This window comes from Ursus arctos, unplaced genomic scaffold, assembly GCF_023065955.2.
Source record: "Ursus arctos isolate Adak ecotype North America unplaced genomic scaffold, UrsArc2.0 scaffold_12, whole genome shotgun sequence".
NCBI lineage: Eukaryota > Metazoa > Chordata > Mammalia > Carnivora > Ursidae > Ursus > Ursus arctos.
In genome coordinates, this window is record NW_026622786.1 from 17,358,777 (window position 1) to 17,378,796 (window position 20,020).

General features: G+C 40.7%; 1 protein-coding gene across 2 annotated transcripts in view; it reads left to right on the top strand.

Moving 5' to 3' along the window:
- The window catches only part of VAV3 (vav guanine nucleotide exchange factor 3), a 340,276-nt gene that overhangs the window by 153,024 nt on the left and 167,232 nt on the right, over positions 1 to 20,020 (top strand). For both annotated transcript variants that reach the window (XM_057310419.1, XM_026484676.4), the window contains exons 4-10: positions 655 to 720; positions 7,214 to 7,322; positions 9,071 to 9,163; positions 11,356 to 11,424; positions 13,301 to 13,404; positions 14,722 to 14,821; positions 18,902 to 18,997. In XM_057310419.1, the coding sequence (XP_057166402.1) occupies positions 655 to 720; positions 7,214 to 7,322; positions 9,071 to 9,163; positions 11,356 to 11,424; positions 13,301 to 13,404; positions 14,722 to 14,821; positions 18,902 to 18,997 (637 nt within the window). The remainder of the gene's footprint in view (positions 1 to 654; positions 721 to 7,213; positions 7,323 to 9,070; positions 9,164 to 11,355; positions 11,425 to 13,300; positions 13,405 to 14,721; positions 14,822 to 18,901; positions 18,998 to 20,020) is intronic.

Here is a 20,020-nt window from a genome sequence, read left to right on the forward strand (position 1 = left end):
AAATGAAAGTGCTTTTCTTTTAATGGGGAACAAAGAACACATCCTACTCTCCCTAAGGTCTGGGGTTCACTCATTTGTCCAATAAGTGAAAATAAAAAATACAACTTAAATATCTTGAAGTCTGAGTAGAATAGTGTGCCAGAATCAATAATCACATAAAAAAGGGCACGGACATTTTGGTCTTCTAATAATTTTTATCTATATTTAGTGGGCTGAGTCATGCAAGGATGATTGTTACCAAACTATTTGTCAGTCAGATCAGATTCCACACTTGGAGAGAGACGGTGCCAAAGGCAGGGGCACTGGGGCGGCTGCTGGTTCTCTGAGCTGGGGAGCTGCAGAGCCTGAGGTAAGCAGCACATGGCAGATCAGCTGAGCACATTAGCATGTCCACAGCTGCTCAGGTGACAGCGGCGACCACTGGGTAATTGCTACAGCTAATCTGGGGTAGCAGGTGCCACGGCGTCCCTGGGGGGCCCCATGCACCACCACAGGACGGGCACTTTAGGAGAAGCCCAGGACGTTGTGTTCACCATGATCACTGATCTGACCACTGTGGCAGCGGCTGAGCTCGGGCATTTAGTGAGAGCTAAATGTCCAGCCTAGTGGGGGCTTATTCATCTTTTTTTTTTTTTTTTCCTCTCTCTCTTCTAGGCCCTTCCCAACAGAAGAGAGCGTTAGTGATGAAGACATCTACAAAGGCCTTCCTGATTTAATAGAGTATGTTGGGCATCTTGAGCAAAATTAAACCCCTGCCAATGTTTGCATCCTTTGAGGGTTTTAACCATGATGTTAAAATAGCTTTCTGAGCGGAAAAGTGACTTAATTAATGATTAAGACGTGTAAGAATGAACCTCAAACCAGGGATGGAAAGCTTCACAAAATGTGCCTCAACTGGTTTTTAGTTTCTTTTGCGTGCCCCATGCCATGCCAGTCCCTCTGATGAGTGAAGAGACAGATTGCAATGAAGTAAAATTTGGAAGTTTCTCAAAAGCATATTAGAGGTGGTGGGTGAAACTAGAATTAGGCAGTTTAGGAACAGTGACAGAGAAACAAGATCTGTCCTGGAAACGTAGGGCGGATAGCGCATGGTCTGTAAGTTCAAGGCAGGGCGAGATGAGTGTGGGCTGGAGTTCTTCAGGGAGTTTCATTAGGTGGTATTTGTTCTGCACAGAGATTCCTTCTGGGCTTTATTATTTAATAGGAGAGGCAAAAGACCCTTGCACCTGATTATCTTCTGCTGATTGAATGACTTGTGCAGATTACAAATAAATATAAAAATGATCCCCACCCCTCCAGGAACTGATGACAAAGATCAGGCATGTTTGCAAAGAATTATAATAAGAAATAGATTATGCTCCAAAAGGGATGCAGGTTCTGTGAAAATTTTTCCATTCATCCATCCTAAACCACCAGCACTCAAGCTTGTTCTTGCTATAGGACCTTTGCACTTGCTCCTTCTGCCCTCATGGCTGACCCCTCACCGTTCCAGCCTTTGCTCGGACGTCCCTCCACGGAGAGGCAGGCCTTCCTGACTACGCTGCCTAAGTTGCTGCCGGCCCCTCACCTTGCTCTGTGGCTTTAGGGCACTCACTGCTGCTCGAGGCAATCTTTGTCTGCTTCATTTATTCGCCATCTCCTCATTAAAAGGTCAACTTCGTGAGGCCAGAGACTTTACCTTGTTCTTGGCTATCTTCCTAGAACTTTACACAGTGTCTGGTATATAGTAGGTCCTCAATAAATATTTGTGTTCTGAATGATTAAGCAAAATTGCATCAAGCATCTCGTCTTCTGTTTGCCAGCGTTAGGCTTCAGGCCTGAGCTGTCTCGTCAGTTCATGTGAACTTGAGAGCCTGTTTCTGTGCTAACCATGTGACGCGCATTATCTCCTGTCATAACCTTAACATGATGAGGTTGTTCCTATTCTCCCAGGTTATGAAGGAGAAAACTGAAAGCTAAGAAACTTGCTGAAAGTCATAGAGCTAGTAAATTTTAGTCTTCGGATTTGAACCCGGATAGTCCTTACTCCAGAGCTGAGGTTCTTCCTCACTGAATGGACCCCTGGAAGCACCCTGAGTTGCCCTCCCTCCCCCCCGAGGACTTCCAGTAGAAGAGCAGGGGACAATGCTGACAGGATGGCCAGCAGCTTGTCCCAGAATACGTGGCGCTTGAATGGGCCTCAAAGCCTTGTGTTTTAAATGTGGGTGAAGGATAGTTTGCTAGGTCGTCTTAAAACCTCCAAGAGCTCACTGATCTTGAGCATGACTGATGCTGGTCGTCTCCCCGAACCGGCTGCAGTCTTCATAAGGTGACTGTAAGGTCACTGGTAATATAACCAAATCCTTCGATATTAGGAAGATTATATTATTTCTTGGGGCACCTGCATGGCTCAGTTGTTTAAGTGTCCGACTCTTGATTTCGGCTCAGGTCACGATCTCAGGGTTGTGAGATCGAGCCCTGCATTGGGCTCCATGCTCAGCACAGAATCTGCTTCAGATTCTCTCTCCTTCTCCCTTTGTCCCTCCTCTCACTCCCAATTCCTTTCCTCTCTCTTTCTTTCTCTCTCTCTCTCAAGTAAACAAAAGATTTAAAAAAGAATATATCATTTCTAGAGCTATTATCATCTTTTTTTAAGCCCCACCAATGGTCGCTTACACCTGGTAGCTTTCATAGCCTTCCCTCATCTTGTTGTTTTGATGTCAGGATAAATCCTCTCAGGATGCACCCCTAGCTAAGTTTGGAGAAACCCGGGCTCCTGAGCCAGCTGCTCTGAGACACCAGCTCGCGCTGCGGGAGAGACAGCCTGCTTCAACTCTCCGTGTGGTGGTGGAAGTTCCAAACATGGTCTCATTCCTGCAAGTGCTTGCTTTTGATTTTCACTCTTAGGTTTGTTATGGTCTCTATGGGCTCAGATCCTTCTGATTTTGGGGGGTGAAAGCACCCCACAGGAAGCCCCTAGAACCAACACTGGCCTCCTCCCTACTGCAGAGGGAATCATTCTACTCCCACGTGGAGAGAAACAGAGAATGGGACTGAGACGGTGTGAGATGGCTAGGCTGCACAGTGTCTGCTTTTTCTCCTTTTATGATCACGGTGTTAGTCATGGTCGTATATAGATGACCTGGACGCAGGAAAAGTAATATACGTTATTGTTGATTTGTTGACCATTTGAAGAATCACGGTCATCCTTCCCTGCTCCCACCCTCCATTCATTTTATGCAGATCAGGAATTCTCGATCAAACTATTAGCAAGAAAAGCTGCCTTAGTGTGGGATTGAATAACAAATCCAAGCACTTTTGCCCAATCTTGAGTGTGTGTGTGCGCGCGGACACATGCGTGCGCATGCCTACACACGTGTGCGTACGATTCTTTTTTAAAAACTTTCTTCCAGTTTTATTGAGAAATAATTGCCATACATCCTTGTGTAAGTTTAAGGAGTACAGCATGATGGTTTTACTTACACATATTGTGAAATGATTACCATTATAGGGTCAGCTAACATCTATCCATTCAATATAGACACAATTAGAAGAAAAGACAGAAGAAAAGGTTAAAAAAAATTCTCCTTGTGATGAGAACTCTTAAGATTTACTGTTTTAACAACTTCCCTGCATACCATGCGGCAGCATTAGCTACGGTCATCGTGTGCTACCTACGGTCCCTCGTCCTTCTTACCTGATTGATGGACGTTTGTACCTTTCTCCAATTATCACAGCCCCCCTCCTCCACCTCTGATCTCCCCGAGTCTGTTCTCTTTTACAGCGAGGTTTTTTTTTTTGTTTTTTGTTTTTGTTGTATTGTTGTTTTGTTTTTGTTTTTTGGGTTTTTTTGTTTTGTTTTGTTTGTTTTTAGATTCCACATGTAAGTGAGATCACACAGTGTTTGTCTTTCTTGGTCTTATTTCACTCAGCATAATGCCGACGTTGTCCATCCATGTTATTGCAATTATAGAATTTCTTCATTTGTTTATGCTGAATCATATTCCATTGTGTGTGTGTGTGTGTGTGTGTGTGTGTATTGCAACTTGTTTATGCATTCATCCATCAATGGGCATTTAGGTTGTGTCCATGTCTTGGTTATTGTAAATACTGTTGCTCTGAACATGAGGGTTCAGATTTCATTTTGAATTAGTGTTTTTGTTTCCTTTGGATATATTCCCAGAAGTGGAATTCCTGGATCAGGTGGTATTTCTATTAATTTTTTGAGGAACTTCCATACCGTTTCCCACAGTGACTGCACCCATATGTAGTCCCCCCAACAGTGCATGAGGCATCCCTTTTCTTCACATCCTCACCAGGATTTATCTCTTGTCTTTTGGTGATGGCCGTTCTAACAGGCATGGGGTGATCTCTCATGTGGTTTTAGGTTGCATTTTCTTAATGACTAGTGATGTCGAACATCTTTCCATGTACCTGTTGACCCTTCACATAACTTCTTTGGACAAATGTCTATTCAGGTCCTTTGCCCATTTTAAATTGGGTTTTGTGGTTATATGAGTTGTATTAGTTCTTTATGTATTTTTGATACTAACCCCTTCTGAGATAGATGGTTTGTAAACATTTTTTTCCCATTCCGTATGTTGTCTTTTTACTTTGTTAATGTTTTCTTTTGCTGTGCAGAAGCTTTCTGGTTTGATGTAGTCCCACTTGTTTATTTTTGATCTTGTTGCTTGTGCTTTAGGTGTCATATCTCCTACAATGGTAAAAGAAAAATCTGTATGTATTCACACAGCATGTGCCTCTACCCTCATGGGAAATAGTCAAAAGCAACACTTCAGCAAGATGTTTTTTGGGGGGTGGAGGGGGTGGTCAAAGACAGTGGAGCTGGGATTAGAAGTAGCAGGGAAATGGATTTCATAACCTAGCTTCTTGTTGAACAGGATCCTTTCTGATTCAGAGCCTGTTCCTTCATCATTTCTTATCTCCACTCCTTCATGGACTCCTCACACCTTCCCATCCTTTGATGTGTTATAGGAAGTGTTCAGACTGGTTTTACTTCCCCCTGTTCCCTGGTTTGATTGCCTGCCCAGAACCCTCGGTATGGAAATTCTGGAATTACCTAATGACTTGCCATCTGCCCAGTTTTACTGAGTAGGAAGCTGAGTGTCATCCTTCACTCCTTTCCCCCCTCCCTAATTCTGACTGGTCACCAGGTCTGGTTGACTGCACTTGACACAGTCTCTGAAGTTCCTCCGTTTCTCTCCTCATCTGCCTTTACTCTAATTATGGCTCTCAATATCGCTTACCCATAGGGTTTCATTTCTGGGCTTACTGTCTTCTTGTTGCCTCTACTCTGCCCCTATATAAAACCCCATCTTGCATCCCAAATTGCCGTGTAAGGCTGCGCCTCCTTTCACAGGTTGGTTTTAGCTCTTCCCTCTGGGGCTCATATTCACTTACCTGAATGGGATACCACTCTTGACATTGCTGGGCTCTTCCAACCTTCTGCCTTTGCACGTGTGGGTATCCTTTGTCTAGAATGTTCTTCCCCTTTTTTCACTGGGTATGTGTCACCTCTGATAGCAGAACTGTGTCTGCCTCACCTGCAGCCATATCTGTTGGAACATAGTAGTATTTATTTAGCAAAAATCTATTGAATAAATTGATAAATACATTCAAGATCCAGTTCAGATATAGTATCTGTTGTGAAGCCTTCCCTGACTTCTTTAGTCAGAGTTACTCTTTCCCTCACTCCTGCATTCTATGTTCCTCTGCTCTGTTGCACTTCTAGAATTACGTGTTGACATGCTGTGCTGTACACTAGACTATGGGAGAGTCCTCGGATCTCCTTGATCTGTGCGTTCCTAGCACCAAGGAGTCTGGACCTTAGTAGGTTCTTAGTAAATGTCTGCTGGGTGAGTGGGTGGACAGCTAACCCTAGAACCAATTTGCCTCAGAGCAGAGTTCTCTGAAATGTTTGTTACCATCAGATCACTCTGCCTTAAGGCACCTTTCTTTCTTTTGGGTGTTTGAAACCGTTCATTCCTGTCAAAGGCTTCCAAATAATCCTTCATGACAAACACAAACTGGTGATTGACCCTATTTCAAAAAATGATCCCAGTTGTAGAGTGACATTTCCAGTTAGCGTTCTTATTTTTGTGCATATCAATTTATAATGTTCTATCTGCCCAGGCCCAAGAAAGATGATAAGGGCTGGCAGCATTGAAGGAGTTGAACTTTTTCAGAGAAATGTGAATGCTTCTTTCTAACAAGTCTGAATTTGTTAATCTTAATTCTTTGGGATTATTAGTAATAGCATCCATTTATAGAAGTCTCGAACTGAAAGGAAAAACATAAGGAGTAGTAACAGAACATGTGACAGGTGGAACCAGCTATTTCTGCTTTGACTGAATGGGTTTACGATATCACATGAAGGGTTTAGGAAAGGTCCATCTGTCAGTCACTGTGTATGTGCTCATGGGAGCTTTAAAAATAGGGATGGTTTTCAACTGTCAGAAGGCCAGCAGATTTCAAATAGTATTTAAAAATGCCTTGTGGGCTTGGGACCATTTCTTCAAACAGGTAATAGCAGAATCTGGCTGAACGGGGGTGCTGTGGAGACCCTCTGTGTGGGAAGGAGCATGGTTGGAAAACCACTGTGTTAGATGTCGCCTGTAATAACCCTGCAGAAACTTTTGCTTTAAAAAAACCATTTATAAACTATGAGATCCTCCGCAACTCCCCTGTCTTTCCCATATTAGACCCATTAATATAGATGATCAACCTCAGGTCTCTAAACAGGAAAAATGGGGGCAGTAGGGTAGAGTGATCAGAACACAGAAGGTAAGACAGACTCAGTTTTAAATCTGGACCTGCCATGGACTAGCTGTGTTTTCACGGGCAAGTCAAATAAACAATCCTTATTAGTTCTCTCGACTTCCTTATCTGTATTGGATTACATAATAATGCCTGTCTGATAACACAGTGCATGCTGGGCCTGGGCCAACTGCATGGGACCCTGTTTGCAGAGTGATGATTTGTGTGCGTGTACGTAGTAAATACTCAGTGAATGTTGGCCGTCACTGCCCTCCTTGGTGGATTCTGTGGTTGGGCGCTGTGCTCATTAGGAGGGAAAAAGCTGTAATGTGAAGCTTTTTGACTCTTTCCGTGAATCCCGTCCTGTTTTTTCTCTGGATTTTCTGTGAGGCTGTATATAGCTATTGCATTTACTGCATGATAGCAAATGACCTGAGTATCATACCCTGTGTTTCAGTGAAACGCACGTGGAGGATGAAGAAGGTCTCTATGACTGTGTTTATGGGGAGGACGAAGGAGGAGAAGTCTACGAGGACTTAATGAAAGCGGAGGAAGCACATGAACCCGTAGGCGCCCGCTTGCCTTCTGTCTCGAGTTACTTTGAGTATTTTAGTAGGACAGTGACTCCTTGCAAGACTGAGTCATATAATTACTTATATAACTTCTGCTGGAAGAGTTTTTTGTTTTCTTTTTACCTTTGCTGGCTTTTAACTATATAATCATGACTTACTGCATTTGGAAACACACGGACATGACATTTTGCAGTTCAGAACAACCGTAGGGAATCTTGGGTCTCGTCCTTTAATTTTCCTTGTCAGGAAAGCAAGTCTGCGGGAGAAATGACAAGCCACGCAGCTAAATAGTAGCAGAGTGGCGACAGGACAGAATCCCAGGGACTCATGAAATTATCCTGAAAGGAACTGTTCTCTTACAAAGCAGTTAAATCTTCTTTAAATTTGATGTAGCATTAAATATATGTTAAAGAATATTTCTTCATATTTGTTAAGGGTGTTAAGAAGTAGTATTTTTTTTTCTTTTGTTTCACTAAAGGGCTCCTAGAATTTTTGCTGTTTTATAAACTTAGTTTCAGATATCATCATAGTCAGTCTGCACCCACAAAGGTTTCTCTGCCCTTAAAATATTTAACCATTCAGCAAGAATTACTTTGAATTTTTTTCTCACCCATAATTTGAAAAAAAAAAAAAAATTCCGTTGCAGAGGCTTGTATTAATGTAGTCCTTTTTTTTTTTTTTTTTTTTTTTTTTAATACAAAAGCCTTTTCTTCTTCAGCTGGGGGGTGGGTTAGGTTTTTTTAGTGCTTTGACAAGTTTCCTCAGCTCTCTTTATAGTCTTTAATAAAAGGCTGGAGGTTTGTCCAGTGGCCCAGATAGGGAGCAGTCGCTTCCGTGGGTTGGAAACACATTACCTGGTCTGTGTTTCGTAAATGCAATGAATGTGCTTTAACCCCACAGGCTGTCTGCGGCAGGATTTTGAGTATTTTTAGGTGACAGAGTATCATCTGTATCTCCTAGAATTATCGCCTGCTTTGGGTACCAGCAAATTCTTCAGTGTGTCTCCCAAGGGCAGTTAATTTAGCTGGCAGTGCCAGGCTGTTTATATGGGACAGGGTTAATAGCAGTGATCATTTCAATGCGTAGGGTCCTTTTGTATGCTCCTCAGGGTGCTACGTGCTTTACCAGGTTATCTTACTTACAGTTCCTTGGGATTAGAACTATAGTTCTCTCTGTGTTGTAGATGAGAAAACTGAAACACCGAGAAAATAGGTAACTTGTTCATAATACCAAGCTAATAACAGAAAAACGGGTACTCAAACCCAATTCTGTCTGCTCCCCGTACCTTCGCTCTTCATGCTATATACCTCCCGTCTTAACACTTAGTAGAAGAGCCAAACCCCAAATGTTAATTCTTAAAAAAGTATTTTAGGATTTTTACTTACCAGATATCCTTTTGTTATTTTCCAAGTATTTCTACAGCACTTGTGTGCTGTGCATTAAGAAAACTATATTACACCATGTGCGATGTTTCCAGGTTCAGTAACATTTATAATGAGATGTTTTCAATATAAAGAGTGTCTATACTCAGAAGCTTATTTTTAATTATTGAATTACTTAAAACTTACACGGTTCAAAATTTTAAAAACAGATGCTTCATAAATGCAATAAACATATTTCAGTTACGTGTTTTATCAGAATGGGAAGCTTAAGAAAATCTGCGATTTTGAGTTCTTTCTATATACTACCAGAGAGACTAACAGATGTGTTTGATTAATTTTTTTTGATAACTCTAATTGCAGAAATGTCCAGAAAATGACATACGAAGTTGCTGCCTCGCAGAAATTAAGCAGACAGAAGAAAAATACACAGAAACACTGGAGTCAATAGAAAAAGTAAGTTATCGCGTATTATTTTTGATGCCTAAGTACTGCACTTTATAGTTAATATAGAGGACTCTCCGTGTCCGCTGCGTGTGTATTTTTAAGTTTCAGTAGAACTTAGGATTTAAGGATCTCAAAGCAGATTTATTCATTCCACAACTAGCTACTGATTTCTTCGTATCTGAATGGCACTGTGTTAGACACCAAGGATATAGCAGGAAACACAACAAAACTCTGGTTCTCGTGATACTCTCTCTCTCCCATGGAAGGGTTTATAATTTAAGCAAATAAGTGTGCCAGGTGGTGATAAATTCTCGGAAGAAAAAATCAGGGAAAGAGGACAGAGAGTGATGGGGGTGGGCTGGTTTTATTTTATGTAAAGTGATAATGGAAGGTCTGTGGTAAGATCACATTGAAGCAGACAGCTGAGGGAATTGAGGGAGCAAGCCGTGCCAACATCCCAGAGGTGACAGTTCCTGGGAGAAAGGCCCTCTGATGAGACCGTGTTCCGCGTGTTTCAAGGAACAGCAGTAGCCCAGGTGGCTGAAGCAGCATGAGTGAAGAGAAGCAGTGAGCGCGGAGAGCCGGTGAGCCACCGCGTCTGTGGGGGGGCATAGAGAACACTAGCTCAGAGCTGGAGTGTGGGAGTAAAAGAAGGGATACGATCTAATAATGTACGTTTTTCACAGCTCGTTCTGACTTTTTGGGAGAAAAGTTAGAAGGCTAATGCAGTAACTGGATTGACAGAACACGATAGTATTTGTAGAGCTGGTGAGGAATGGTCAGATTCTGAATACATTTTGCAAATAGAGCCAAGTGGATTAGATGATGAACTAGGTGCGGGATGTCTGAGAAAGAGAGCGATCAGGAATGCTAGGTTTATAGCATGAATAACTGCCTGAGTGGTGCGGATTGTCCCTGAGATGGGGAGGACAGGTTTGGGAACCACGAGTCTGTGGGGACATACTAAATCTGCAGTATCTCTCAGTTTCCAAGGGGCTGTGTTGAGGAGGGAGTTAGATATATGACGCTGGCATTAAGGGGAAAACTTGAACTGACAAATACGTTAGGCATTTATCATGATGCAATGGAATCTAAGGCCATGGTACTGAATGAATTCACCTAGGGAATCAATGTTGATAGAGGAGAGGTTCGAGGCCGCCTCTGACAACTTCCGCATTTAGAGGTCAGGGAAATGAGAACCAGGAGAAAGTTTTGGACATTTAGGAAAAGAGCTGAAGGTGTGGAAGAGTCGTTCGGGAGCGGGGGGGAGTAAATTGGGTAGGGAAATGTAGTAGGATTATGCGGTATCACAGGCTCAATTGCAAATTAGACTGTCAGTCTAGTTCATGTTTAACTTCTTTGGTACAGGCACGACATACATAATGAGCTAGATTTAACCAGGGTTTTTCTTCTTCCAGAAAAGCACAGTGGAAGAGGAGAGTAGAGGGTGAAGGGTGTATGCAGGCAAGTGATTCTGATGATGGTTTATGGAGTGTGAACTGGGTAGGAAGGGAAGTGAGGACATGAGAGACATAGGTGGTAGTGGTCAGAGAGTTGATTGCTTGAAATTAATGCTGTAGAGCCTTGTAGTTGTTGATAATGAGAAGGTCTTGGGATATGACCACCAGAGTAGAGAGCTGAGCTAAGATGGAACACAAGATTACTGGAAGACAAGGAACTGAAAGGCCAGGCTATTGGAAGGATCATTTGCACGTACTGAGATTGCCAGGAATGGACGTTGGAGTGGTAAGGGAAACCAATATGGCAGGCCAAGAACTAAAATTCTGAAGGAATGAAGGGGATGATCCATAGATTGCACAAGTAGATACTTGATCTCAGAAATCTAGAAATCTCTACAAGGCATTTGAGGGATATTGTATATCAGTCCTCTATCTCCAAAATACTGCCTTTTCTTTTTTATCCCCCCCAATTCAGCCAGTAGTGTTCTTTTTTTCTTTCTTTCAGAAGTATTTATTGTGAAAACCTCTTATTCTATACTTTAAATGTGTTAACTTGTGTTATGTCTTTATATCTCTAGTCAAGTATTAAATCTTTAAGATGGAGAACACAGTTTTTGCTTTTTTTCTTGGTATTATTTATATGCATAAACATTTGACTTTCAATAAATATTATTTGTTGATGAAAAACTATTATTAGGATAAGCTGTGCTTAATTCTTACTTCTCTGTTCTATCCTTTTAGTATTTCATGGCACCACTAAAAAGATTTCTGACAGCAGCAGAATTTGATTCAGTATTCATCAACATTCCTGTAAGTAAAAATATGCTAGCTAAAATTGTGGGATGCTTCTATAAAATCCCCATCTTTTTATTGGGTTCCAGATTCTGATTTTAATATTTTCCTGTGTTCTTTAAGAATTTTAACTCTATTTTTTGCCTCCTGGTTTCTCATATCCTTTTTTTTCTAGAAATAAAGGATATGTCTTCAGCCAAAGTCAGTTGAGATGCAAACTGAACACGCAGGGATAAGATTCGTGTATTATCCTTACCTGCTTGTCAGGAAGAGGTCGTCTGAGTTAGAGAATCCCTGGAGCCACTGTCTGTCTGTCTTGTGGGAGCCCCCTTATGCCCCACTCCCTGCTCTTCTGCTACTCGGGCCCCTCAACCCCATCCTATAGACGCTGGTCTGAGGGCATCAGTTTCTCCACTTCCTAGGCCTCTGCTCTGTGGTGCTTTCTGCCTCCACTTTCAGTTGTACTGACCTTAACTTCCATTTCTGAAGTGCACTCCTTCCTTACTGTTTAAGAGTCCATTTTAGTGGTTAGATATGAGGAGCTTTTCTTCACATTTATGTGAGCATTTTGAATTTCAGAGCCCCCTACAATTATCTTACATAATTTTAAAGGCTAATTACCTAGTAGCATTGAAACAAACCAAATGGTGTGCCAAGCGGGATCATACTGGGCAAGATTCAAGTTCCAAAACCTCTAAACCCGGCTTGGGTTTGAATATATAGCTCAGGTGTACGACATATAAGGCTTGGTGCACAGGCTTGCTTGTTTGCCCTGAAAGTTCCCTACTCCTTTGGTTCTGTCACATTCAGCGTCGATGTGCATCAGTCAGGTTATTGCCCTTGTCCCTGATTTTGGCCCGATGAAGATCTTCTCATGGACTCGTAGCATAGCAGGAAGAAAGAAGTCACGCTATCAGGCCAACATTTAGCATAAAGCAAACCGCACGTTCTAGTCAGGTGAGCGTCTTGAAGCACCTCTCTGCTCTCACTGTAACATAGGGCTCATTTGACAGTCCTTACTCTTAGGGCTTTCACAGGCGCTTCCACAAAATGACAGGGCCAACATATTCCTGTTTCCTGTCCACCCCGCTAGGGAAAGAGCTTGCCGTGAAGTCAGTGTGGGCACCAAGGTACAGGGAAGGGATAATGGGAGAATTGGCGCCTAGATTAGAATTTCCTCATTTCCTGGCGGTGACGTGTATTTACTGCCTGACTGAAAATTACTTGCTTATCAGGAGGAAGGTGAAATTCTGACTTCTGAGTTGCTCTAGGAAACTGCCGAGTACAATTTATCTGCTCTTTATTTATGCCATTAGCTGTCTGGTTTCAAGTAATTTCGTGTGATGATTGTTAGCTGAGCACCAGGACACCACTAATTGACCAAAGTGCAAATCTACATTTTTATGTCCCAAGGACATGAATCATTACTTTATTCCGTCAATAAAACATTAAGCACTTGGATAGTTTTACTTAAAAAATTAAAGTGATTATAATGAAAATGAGCTGTACATATTTTTATACAAGGAATAAATTACCCTTTAATAAGTAGTGAGATAATTTTTTTTTCCCCGCAGCACACTGACGATTCAAGTCCAATCTGAAACTGCTGCTTTCTATGCACTTGGCCGGTCTGTCCCTCCTCTTCCCTCCCCTTCTCTCCTTTTCTCTCTCCTTCCCCTTTCTTTTCCCCTCTCTCTCCTCCTTTTCCCTCCTCCACTTCCTCCTCTCTTTATCTGTGGTAGCAGGTTTCTATATTGAGGGCGTTCAGCATATCCTTGAATGACAAGTCTAGCAACAGTAGAGATTTTAGGTTTGGGGTGATATATATATATTATTTTTTGGTTCTGATTTCTAATTAACTTTGACATGTTTTTTGTTTTTTTTCTTTCCTAAGGAACTTGTAAAAGTTCATCGGAACCTAATGCAAGAGATTCATGATTCCATTGTAAATAAAAATGACCAGAACTTGTATCAAGTTTTCATTAACTACAAGGAAAGGTAACTTCTAACGTTTTTTTTTTTCTTAGAACTTTTAAATGTTGTAGCGATCAGCTTGTGGGTTATAGTGAGGGTTAGTATTGAAATTGCTCATAAATAACGATTACTGCTGTCCATTAAGATACGGCCTGGGTAGTAATTAGAACAGGGGACAGTTAATCTCGATAGCAGTTTGAGCTCTCTATTGTATCAAGAAAAAGGAAAAACAAGGATCCAGAGTTTTGCACTGCAAGTCAGACAGTTCAGGTTCTTTTCTAGACCCTTTACTCCTGAGTTCTGTAGTTTTCAGGAAGTCGTTTTAATTCTCTGAGCTGCCTTTTCTCCATCTGCAAATGTTGGGAGTAGATTAGCTGGTGCCTAGTGCTTGTTTCCACTCCCATATTTTATAATTCTCTCTTTAAGGCAGTTTCCCTTTCTAAGTTTGGAAAAAAAAAAAAAAAACCATCTTCTGAACAACTCATATGAGTTAAAGTACCAAGAAATTTCACTTAAAGTCTCATTCTCTCTTTAAATCAAGCACTGCAGTTCCTAGTGCTAAGAAGTGGCTCATGACTAGCTTTGCCTCAACAACAGTTAGATAAACATGAACTTATTAGGTTTTCTTTCCCAATGAAAAATGAAAAGAAACAAATTACCCAACCTTTTTGTAAAACATCTCTATTACTCTATGCTGCCCTTCCTGAAGTGGCCTCAGACCCCATGCAGCATGAATTCTCTTCTATCCGGCTCCGTTCAGGCCTCTCATTTGTTCCCGATTTTTAGATAGTGTGATTTCCTTAAGTAAAAAGCAGGAAAGAGTAGGAGGTTTATTAATGAGTGGAGTCATGAGGGGTGATTAAATAAAATCGTAGTATAAAGTAAAACTGTTTCTGAGTACTCATAAACAGTAAAAAGTTGATCTTTAATAGGAACCTAAACAGAAATTTTTAATTTTGTTTTTGGGACGTTCATGCGTACTCAACGTTAACAGTCATTAAGCTGGTTTGTAAAATCTACCTGCTGTAAAAATGCTCAGTGGGATGAATCCCATTCAAATTTAGAAATAAACATGAGCCCTTTTAATAGCATGATACGAGTGACCCTTATTCTGTGGCTGTGCATGTGGTGTGTGTTTAAAAAAAGTGAGAAAGCGGAGCCTCGGAGAGATGACAAGGAGTTCGCCCAGGGCCATGTAGGCAGTTAGAGACACAGGACAGGTGAGGTTTGCTCTGATTGTCCCCAGCTGTGGTTCTAAATAGATGGGAATTCTGCCTCTTCTCCTTCCACTTTATTCTGGCTTTTCTGTCCTACAAATCTCTCTCCTTTTTTCCCTTTCAGGTTGGTTATTTACGGGCAGTACTGCAGTGGAGTGGAGTCGGCCATCTCTAGTTTAGACAACATTTCTAAGACAAAGGAAGATGTAAAGCTGAAATTGGAGGTACCTGTTTATTTTTTGTTTGTTTATGAAATCAAGTCAGCTACACCTAAAAGAAGGGGAGGAAGATGGCAGATGAGCAAAATGGGTGAAAGGGAATGGGAGACACAGGCTTCCAGTTACGGAAGGAATAAGTCATGAAAATACAAGGCACAGCGTAAGGATTGCAGTCAGTGTTATTGTAATAGTGACGTAGGGAGACCGATGGCAGCTACCCTTGCAGTGAACACAGCACCGTGTGGAAACTTGTCCTATCACTAAGCTGTGCACCTGAAACTAAGGAAACATTGTGTGCCAGCCGTACCCCCAAAAAAGAATAAGAACAAAAATAGATCTATTCCTTTTCAAGAGCAGTGCAATAGTAAATTTCCCCACGTATTCTAAATATAATTTCATGCCAACTTTATAAAATATTTTCATAGCTAGCTCTGTAAAAAATATAGTAATAATATTATAGTAAAATCTGTGACTTATGGCTCTCTGTTTTACATGCATTATCTTGTTAGATCCTTATGACTCTGTGAGATACGTACAATTAATTTTCTTCCCTTATGGATGAGAATGCTGAGGTTCAGAGAGATTATGAGTAATTTGCCCAGGGTCACCTGGGTAGGAAGAGGTACAGGATAAGGAAGATCTATGGGAGATAATGTACATGGAGATTAAAAATGGTTATTAAAAATATAAGACATTTAGGATCAGGTGTATAAAAAGGGCATGGATATTGCCCATAAGAGGGAAGACAAGACAGACACAAGTAAGATTAAGGCGTATGTGACGAGCGATAATAGGGCTCCACGAGTAAGACTGATCACTTCAGTACAGGTAGAATGTGGGAGCTTTCTCTGGAGAGGTATTATCTGAGTTAGGTCGCCAAAGAATGGGGTGAGTCTTGACAGGTGAGATTCCATGGAGAGCATTCTGACCAGATGAGTTGGGAAGGTTTGAAAAATGAAGAGTAGGCTAGAATAAACAGAGCACGTGGTAGCAATGGAGAATCTGAAGATTGTGTTATTTGTGTGTGTGTGCGTATCATTTCTTTTTCACAAGAAGAGTTTGCACTTTCAAAGAACTTTTGCAAAAGATTATAGTATATATGAATTATCATCCCAACTGTATTATCCATATTTTTCTTAAATGTTGGGTAGAGATACATAGTCAACTCTTAAATGGCTGTGTTTGACTTAGTTGAGTCTCTGGTGTCCCCTTTGCTGTCTTTGTTCAATTTAGCAGTGAGGTCAGGTGATGAAAGGGAAAAATAAAAGAGGCACGTGATTTTCAAATGAGAACTCTTTCATTGTTTTAGCATATTTGGTACGATTTCATAACTCCCACAGAGGGGCACTATTGGTTAGAAAGTTTACACATCAATAGGCTACCAAGTAACTGTACTAACTCTCTATCATGGATCTTTTTCCCATACTTCTTACAGTCCCCTGGTGATGCGGACTTTATGCCTGCTGGTAGCTTGAGTCACCGTTGAGTAATATCCTGGCAACCCCGTTAGTGTAAAGGGTTCCTGCTCCTCTTGGGAGAATAGAACCTCAGAAGCCTAGAGCTATAAGCTACCTTTACTCAAAGTGTGATGATAAACTTTACAATTTATACAACTAGTTCCTAACAGAGCTACCGATAGAGCAGTTGTTTTGTTTTGTTTTGTTTTTTGAAACAAAGATATAGAACTCTGGCTCAAGATAGGAGTCCGTCAAACCTCCATTGTATTCAGCATTGTGGGGATGTTCCTCTCCCTTCCTTCAGAGTCACAGTCAGTGTCCTGCCTATGACATACTCTGGGACTCCAGGGACATAGTTTGTATGATCACTGTCCATCTGAGGGAAAGAGAGAACCACCGGCTGAGTTTGGACGGCCCTGGGGAAGGGTCTACTGGCTGTCCGTTTTTGCCTGAAAAGTCACTACTTCTGACCCAGGACCCTGATTTGCAAGTATTTAATCCAACACTTACTGTGACACCTCGATAGTTATTCTTTGCTGGGACTGTCCTCTGCAATGCCTGGCATGATAAAGGGGAAGCTGCCCTAGTCACGGTGTGTCTCTGGTCCCTTCATGTCTTCAGTATTTGCTTTTTCTGAGAGCGTGCGTGAGTGGTGGGGAGGGGCAGAGGGAGTGGGAGACAGAGAATCTCTAGGACCCTGAGATCATGACCTGAGGCAAAATCAAGAGTCGGACGCTTAACTGACTGAGTCACCCAGGAACCCCATGTCTTCAGTTTTATGGTTACTTTTGCTCTTCGTGATTTTTGTCTTTTTTCTTTTCTACTTTGGAACCAAGAAAACGTAGGGCCAAGGGTAACAGTCTCTTTGTCTCGTCCTGTAAGCTGGCTCATCCCTATTCCTTTATTTTCTTCTCAGTTAGAATGGGAGTTCAGCTAAGCATGGGACTGGATGTTTTGGAAGACTCATTTCTATCCTTTAGTTACTTTCAATACTGATAAGCATTCACACCTCAGATTCAGACCCCCCCCCCCCCCCGCCGTTGTAGGAAATGCTAGCAATGTTAGTTTTTTTTTTTTACTTCCTGAGCCTGTGACTTAGAACTTAAAGGAATGAATTCTTTCCCCAGTAGTTTTAAACTGACTTCTATAATATAACAAAGTGAATTTTAAATGTGTAATATTTCTCTCCCTAACACTATGTTAAGATGCCATATATCTATGAAGTTTAAGGTACACCCTCAGTTCCAAGGAGCTTAACATGCAGCTAGGGAGATGAGACTCATTCATTATAATAATCTTAACAGTTTAACCTCCTATTTGAGACCCATGATCCAGAACTCGCCACAATCTGTAGAAGCAAGAAATCAGTTGACAGAGTTATTCTTCCCAGTGAACTGCAGCAGTTGACAAGACATGAGCTAACATGTCCAGATTTGTGTCCCTAGTTCTTAAGACCTGTAGTCAAATACTCATTAAGTCACTCTGGTCATTAGAGCTAATGGTGTTTACTTTGTAGCCCCTGATAATATATCCTTCCATGTGCCAGAAAAGCTAAGTGTGGGCAAAGGGGAAACAAACTCATGAACAAAGCAGTATTTTTTTTGAATGCAACTCTTTCTATGAACTGGAAAATTCCTTGGTCTGGGATGTACAGTTGTCTGAGGATTTTGGACTTAGTTTCTCGATAATAATAATTTTATGGAACTTGGTTATTTTTTAAAGCTAGATCACAAATATGTGAGAAATGGTAAAATCAGAAATGCAACTTGTTCAAGGTTACAGAGCCAAGCCTTGATTTGAATTCACGCTTTGATACTTCAGAGTACTTTCCTCAAAGTCAGAGTACTTTCCTCAAAGCTACAGTTAATGTCAAAAGAATGGACACAAGTCAATACTATTTTTAGATAAGCTTTTAAGAAAGAGCGTGAGATGAAAAAAAAATGAGGCTTTTGAAACTTTGAATCCAATAATTTATACTTTAACAAAGTTTAAGAGTCAATCATTCCATTTCATTCAGTTTCACAAAAATTTATTAAGCAAGTACTAGATTCTTAAAGCTGTAAAAGAGATAATATATTGGGAAGATATCGTGTACAACAAAAGTTAAAATGCAAACAAGGCACAGAGGGAGAGCACAGTTTTGGTTGGGTTTATCACGAAAGGCCTAGATGTATAGTTCTTAGGATGATAAATTTCGTTGGAAACTGGACCAAGCACGTGGTGGCTGGGGAGAACAGAATGAACCAGGGCGTGCCAGTGCGGAAGGCACGTGGCCAGTTTGATGAGTGGGGATTTGTTCTTGATGCTTGGCCCAAGGGTGGCTGGGGGTGATTGGTAGAAGGTAGAGCTATAAGGGTAAGTAGAAGAAGACCTCAGAGAGCCATTAGAGAAAATAATTTTCATGCATAAAATGACTCATTAAGTCATTTTAGAGTTGAAATGCTACAAGGTTTATTTGTCTTTTGGGTTTTTAATTAGATACTTTCTGTTTTTCAGAAAGGATTATTAAGAAGGAAAATAACAAGATATTTGTTATATAATAACAGTTTTGTTTATGGCCTCTGCGTCTTTTAATGCTTGCTTTATGACTCCCTTTGATAAGAGTAACAAAGTTTTTAAATTTCATTAGGAATGTTCCAAAAGAGCAAATAATGGAAAATTTACTCTTCGAGATTTGCTTGTGGTTCCTATGCAACGTGTTTTAAAGTATCACCTTCTCCTCCAGGTACGTAACTTGAAACTGTCAGTTTATGTGTTCATTTATTCACTTAACAAAGTGTTCATGAAGCATCAGTTATGCCCCATATGCTCCATGTTTGGGGCTGTAATACACCCCTTGTGATTTTTCAATGATTAGTATAGCTAAGTGGGAAATAACAGAAGAGCTGGAAACTTTTTCTTTTAGCAAAGATGATCCTGTATCCTACACAAAGTCACTTTTTGTGTCCTTCAAACAGAACTGGCTCCAAAAAAATAAAAAATAAAAAAAACCAAGGCAAATGAAAAGATTCCTTTAACCAATCTTCTTTGGTTAGCAGGACTCATTAATTAGAATCTCGGTGCTGCAATACCCCTGATTTTTGGCAGGTTAAGTGTTTTGGACTTTTTGCCTTATAACCATAAACTAAAAAAGAATTCTGTCACATTCCATGTTGCTTTCTGCTATAGTAAATTATGATAAGACTGCATTTATTTTGAAGTGATTCTTGTTATAACCACAAAGCTTATGGTTTCCACAGTTAGTCCTCTAATGAGGGTGGAGAGTCTTATAAATTTAATTTGATAGCTGTACCAGGAGGCTCATTAGTTCTGCTCCAAGGAAATGTCTTACAGTATTAGTCTGTCAACTCTGCTGATGCTTGTGAAATGTCATTTTTAAAAAGATCTACTACCTGTATGTGAAATATAATTTTGAGTCTGCTGCGCTCTATACATCTCGTATATTAAATTCCTTGAACTGTAGTCGCAAAATTATTAGTCATCTCTATTTTTGTTCTACTGAGAAATCAGAAAAATTCAAACGCTGATTATGTCTTAAAAATGCATTAAAACATTTATGAGATCTAAACTCAAAGAACTTAATCAAATTGGATTTTATGAAAAAATAATGAGGACTTAAGCAATCAGTTTCTGAGACATTATAAAACTAAAAACATAGATCTTCATATTATCTTCAAAATAAGATAATTTATTTTGTAACTTTGGTATAGTCAAATATCAGTTGAAGAATATAAAAGGTGCAGTTTTC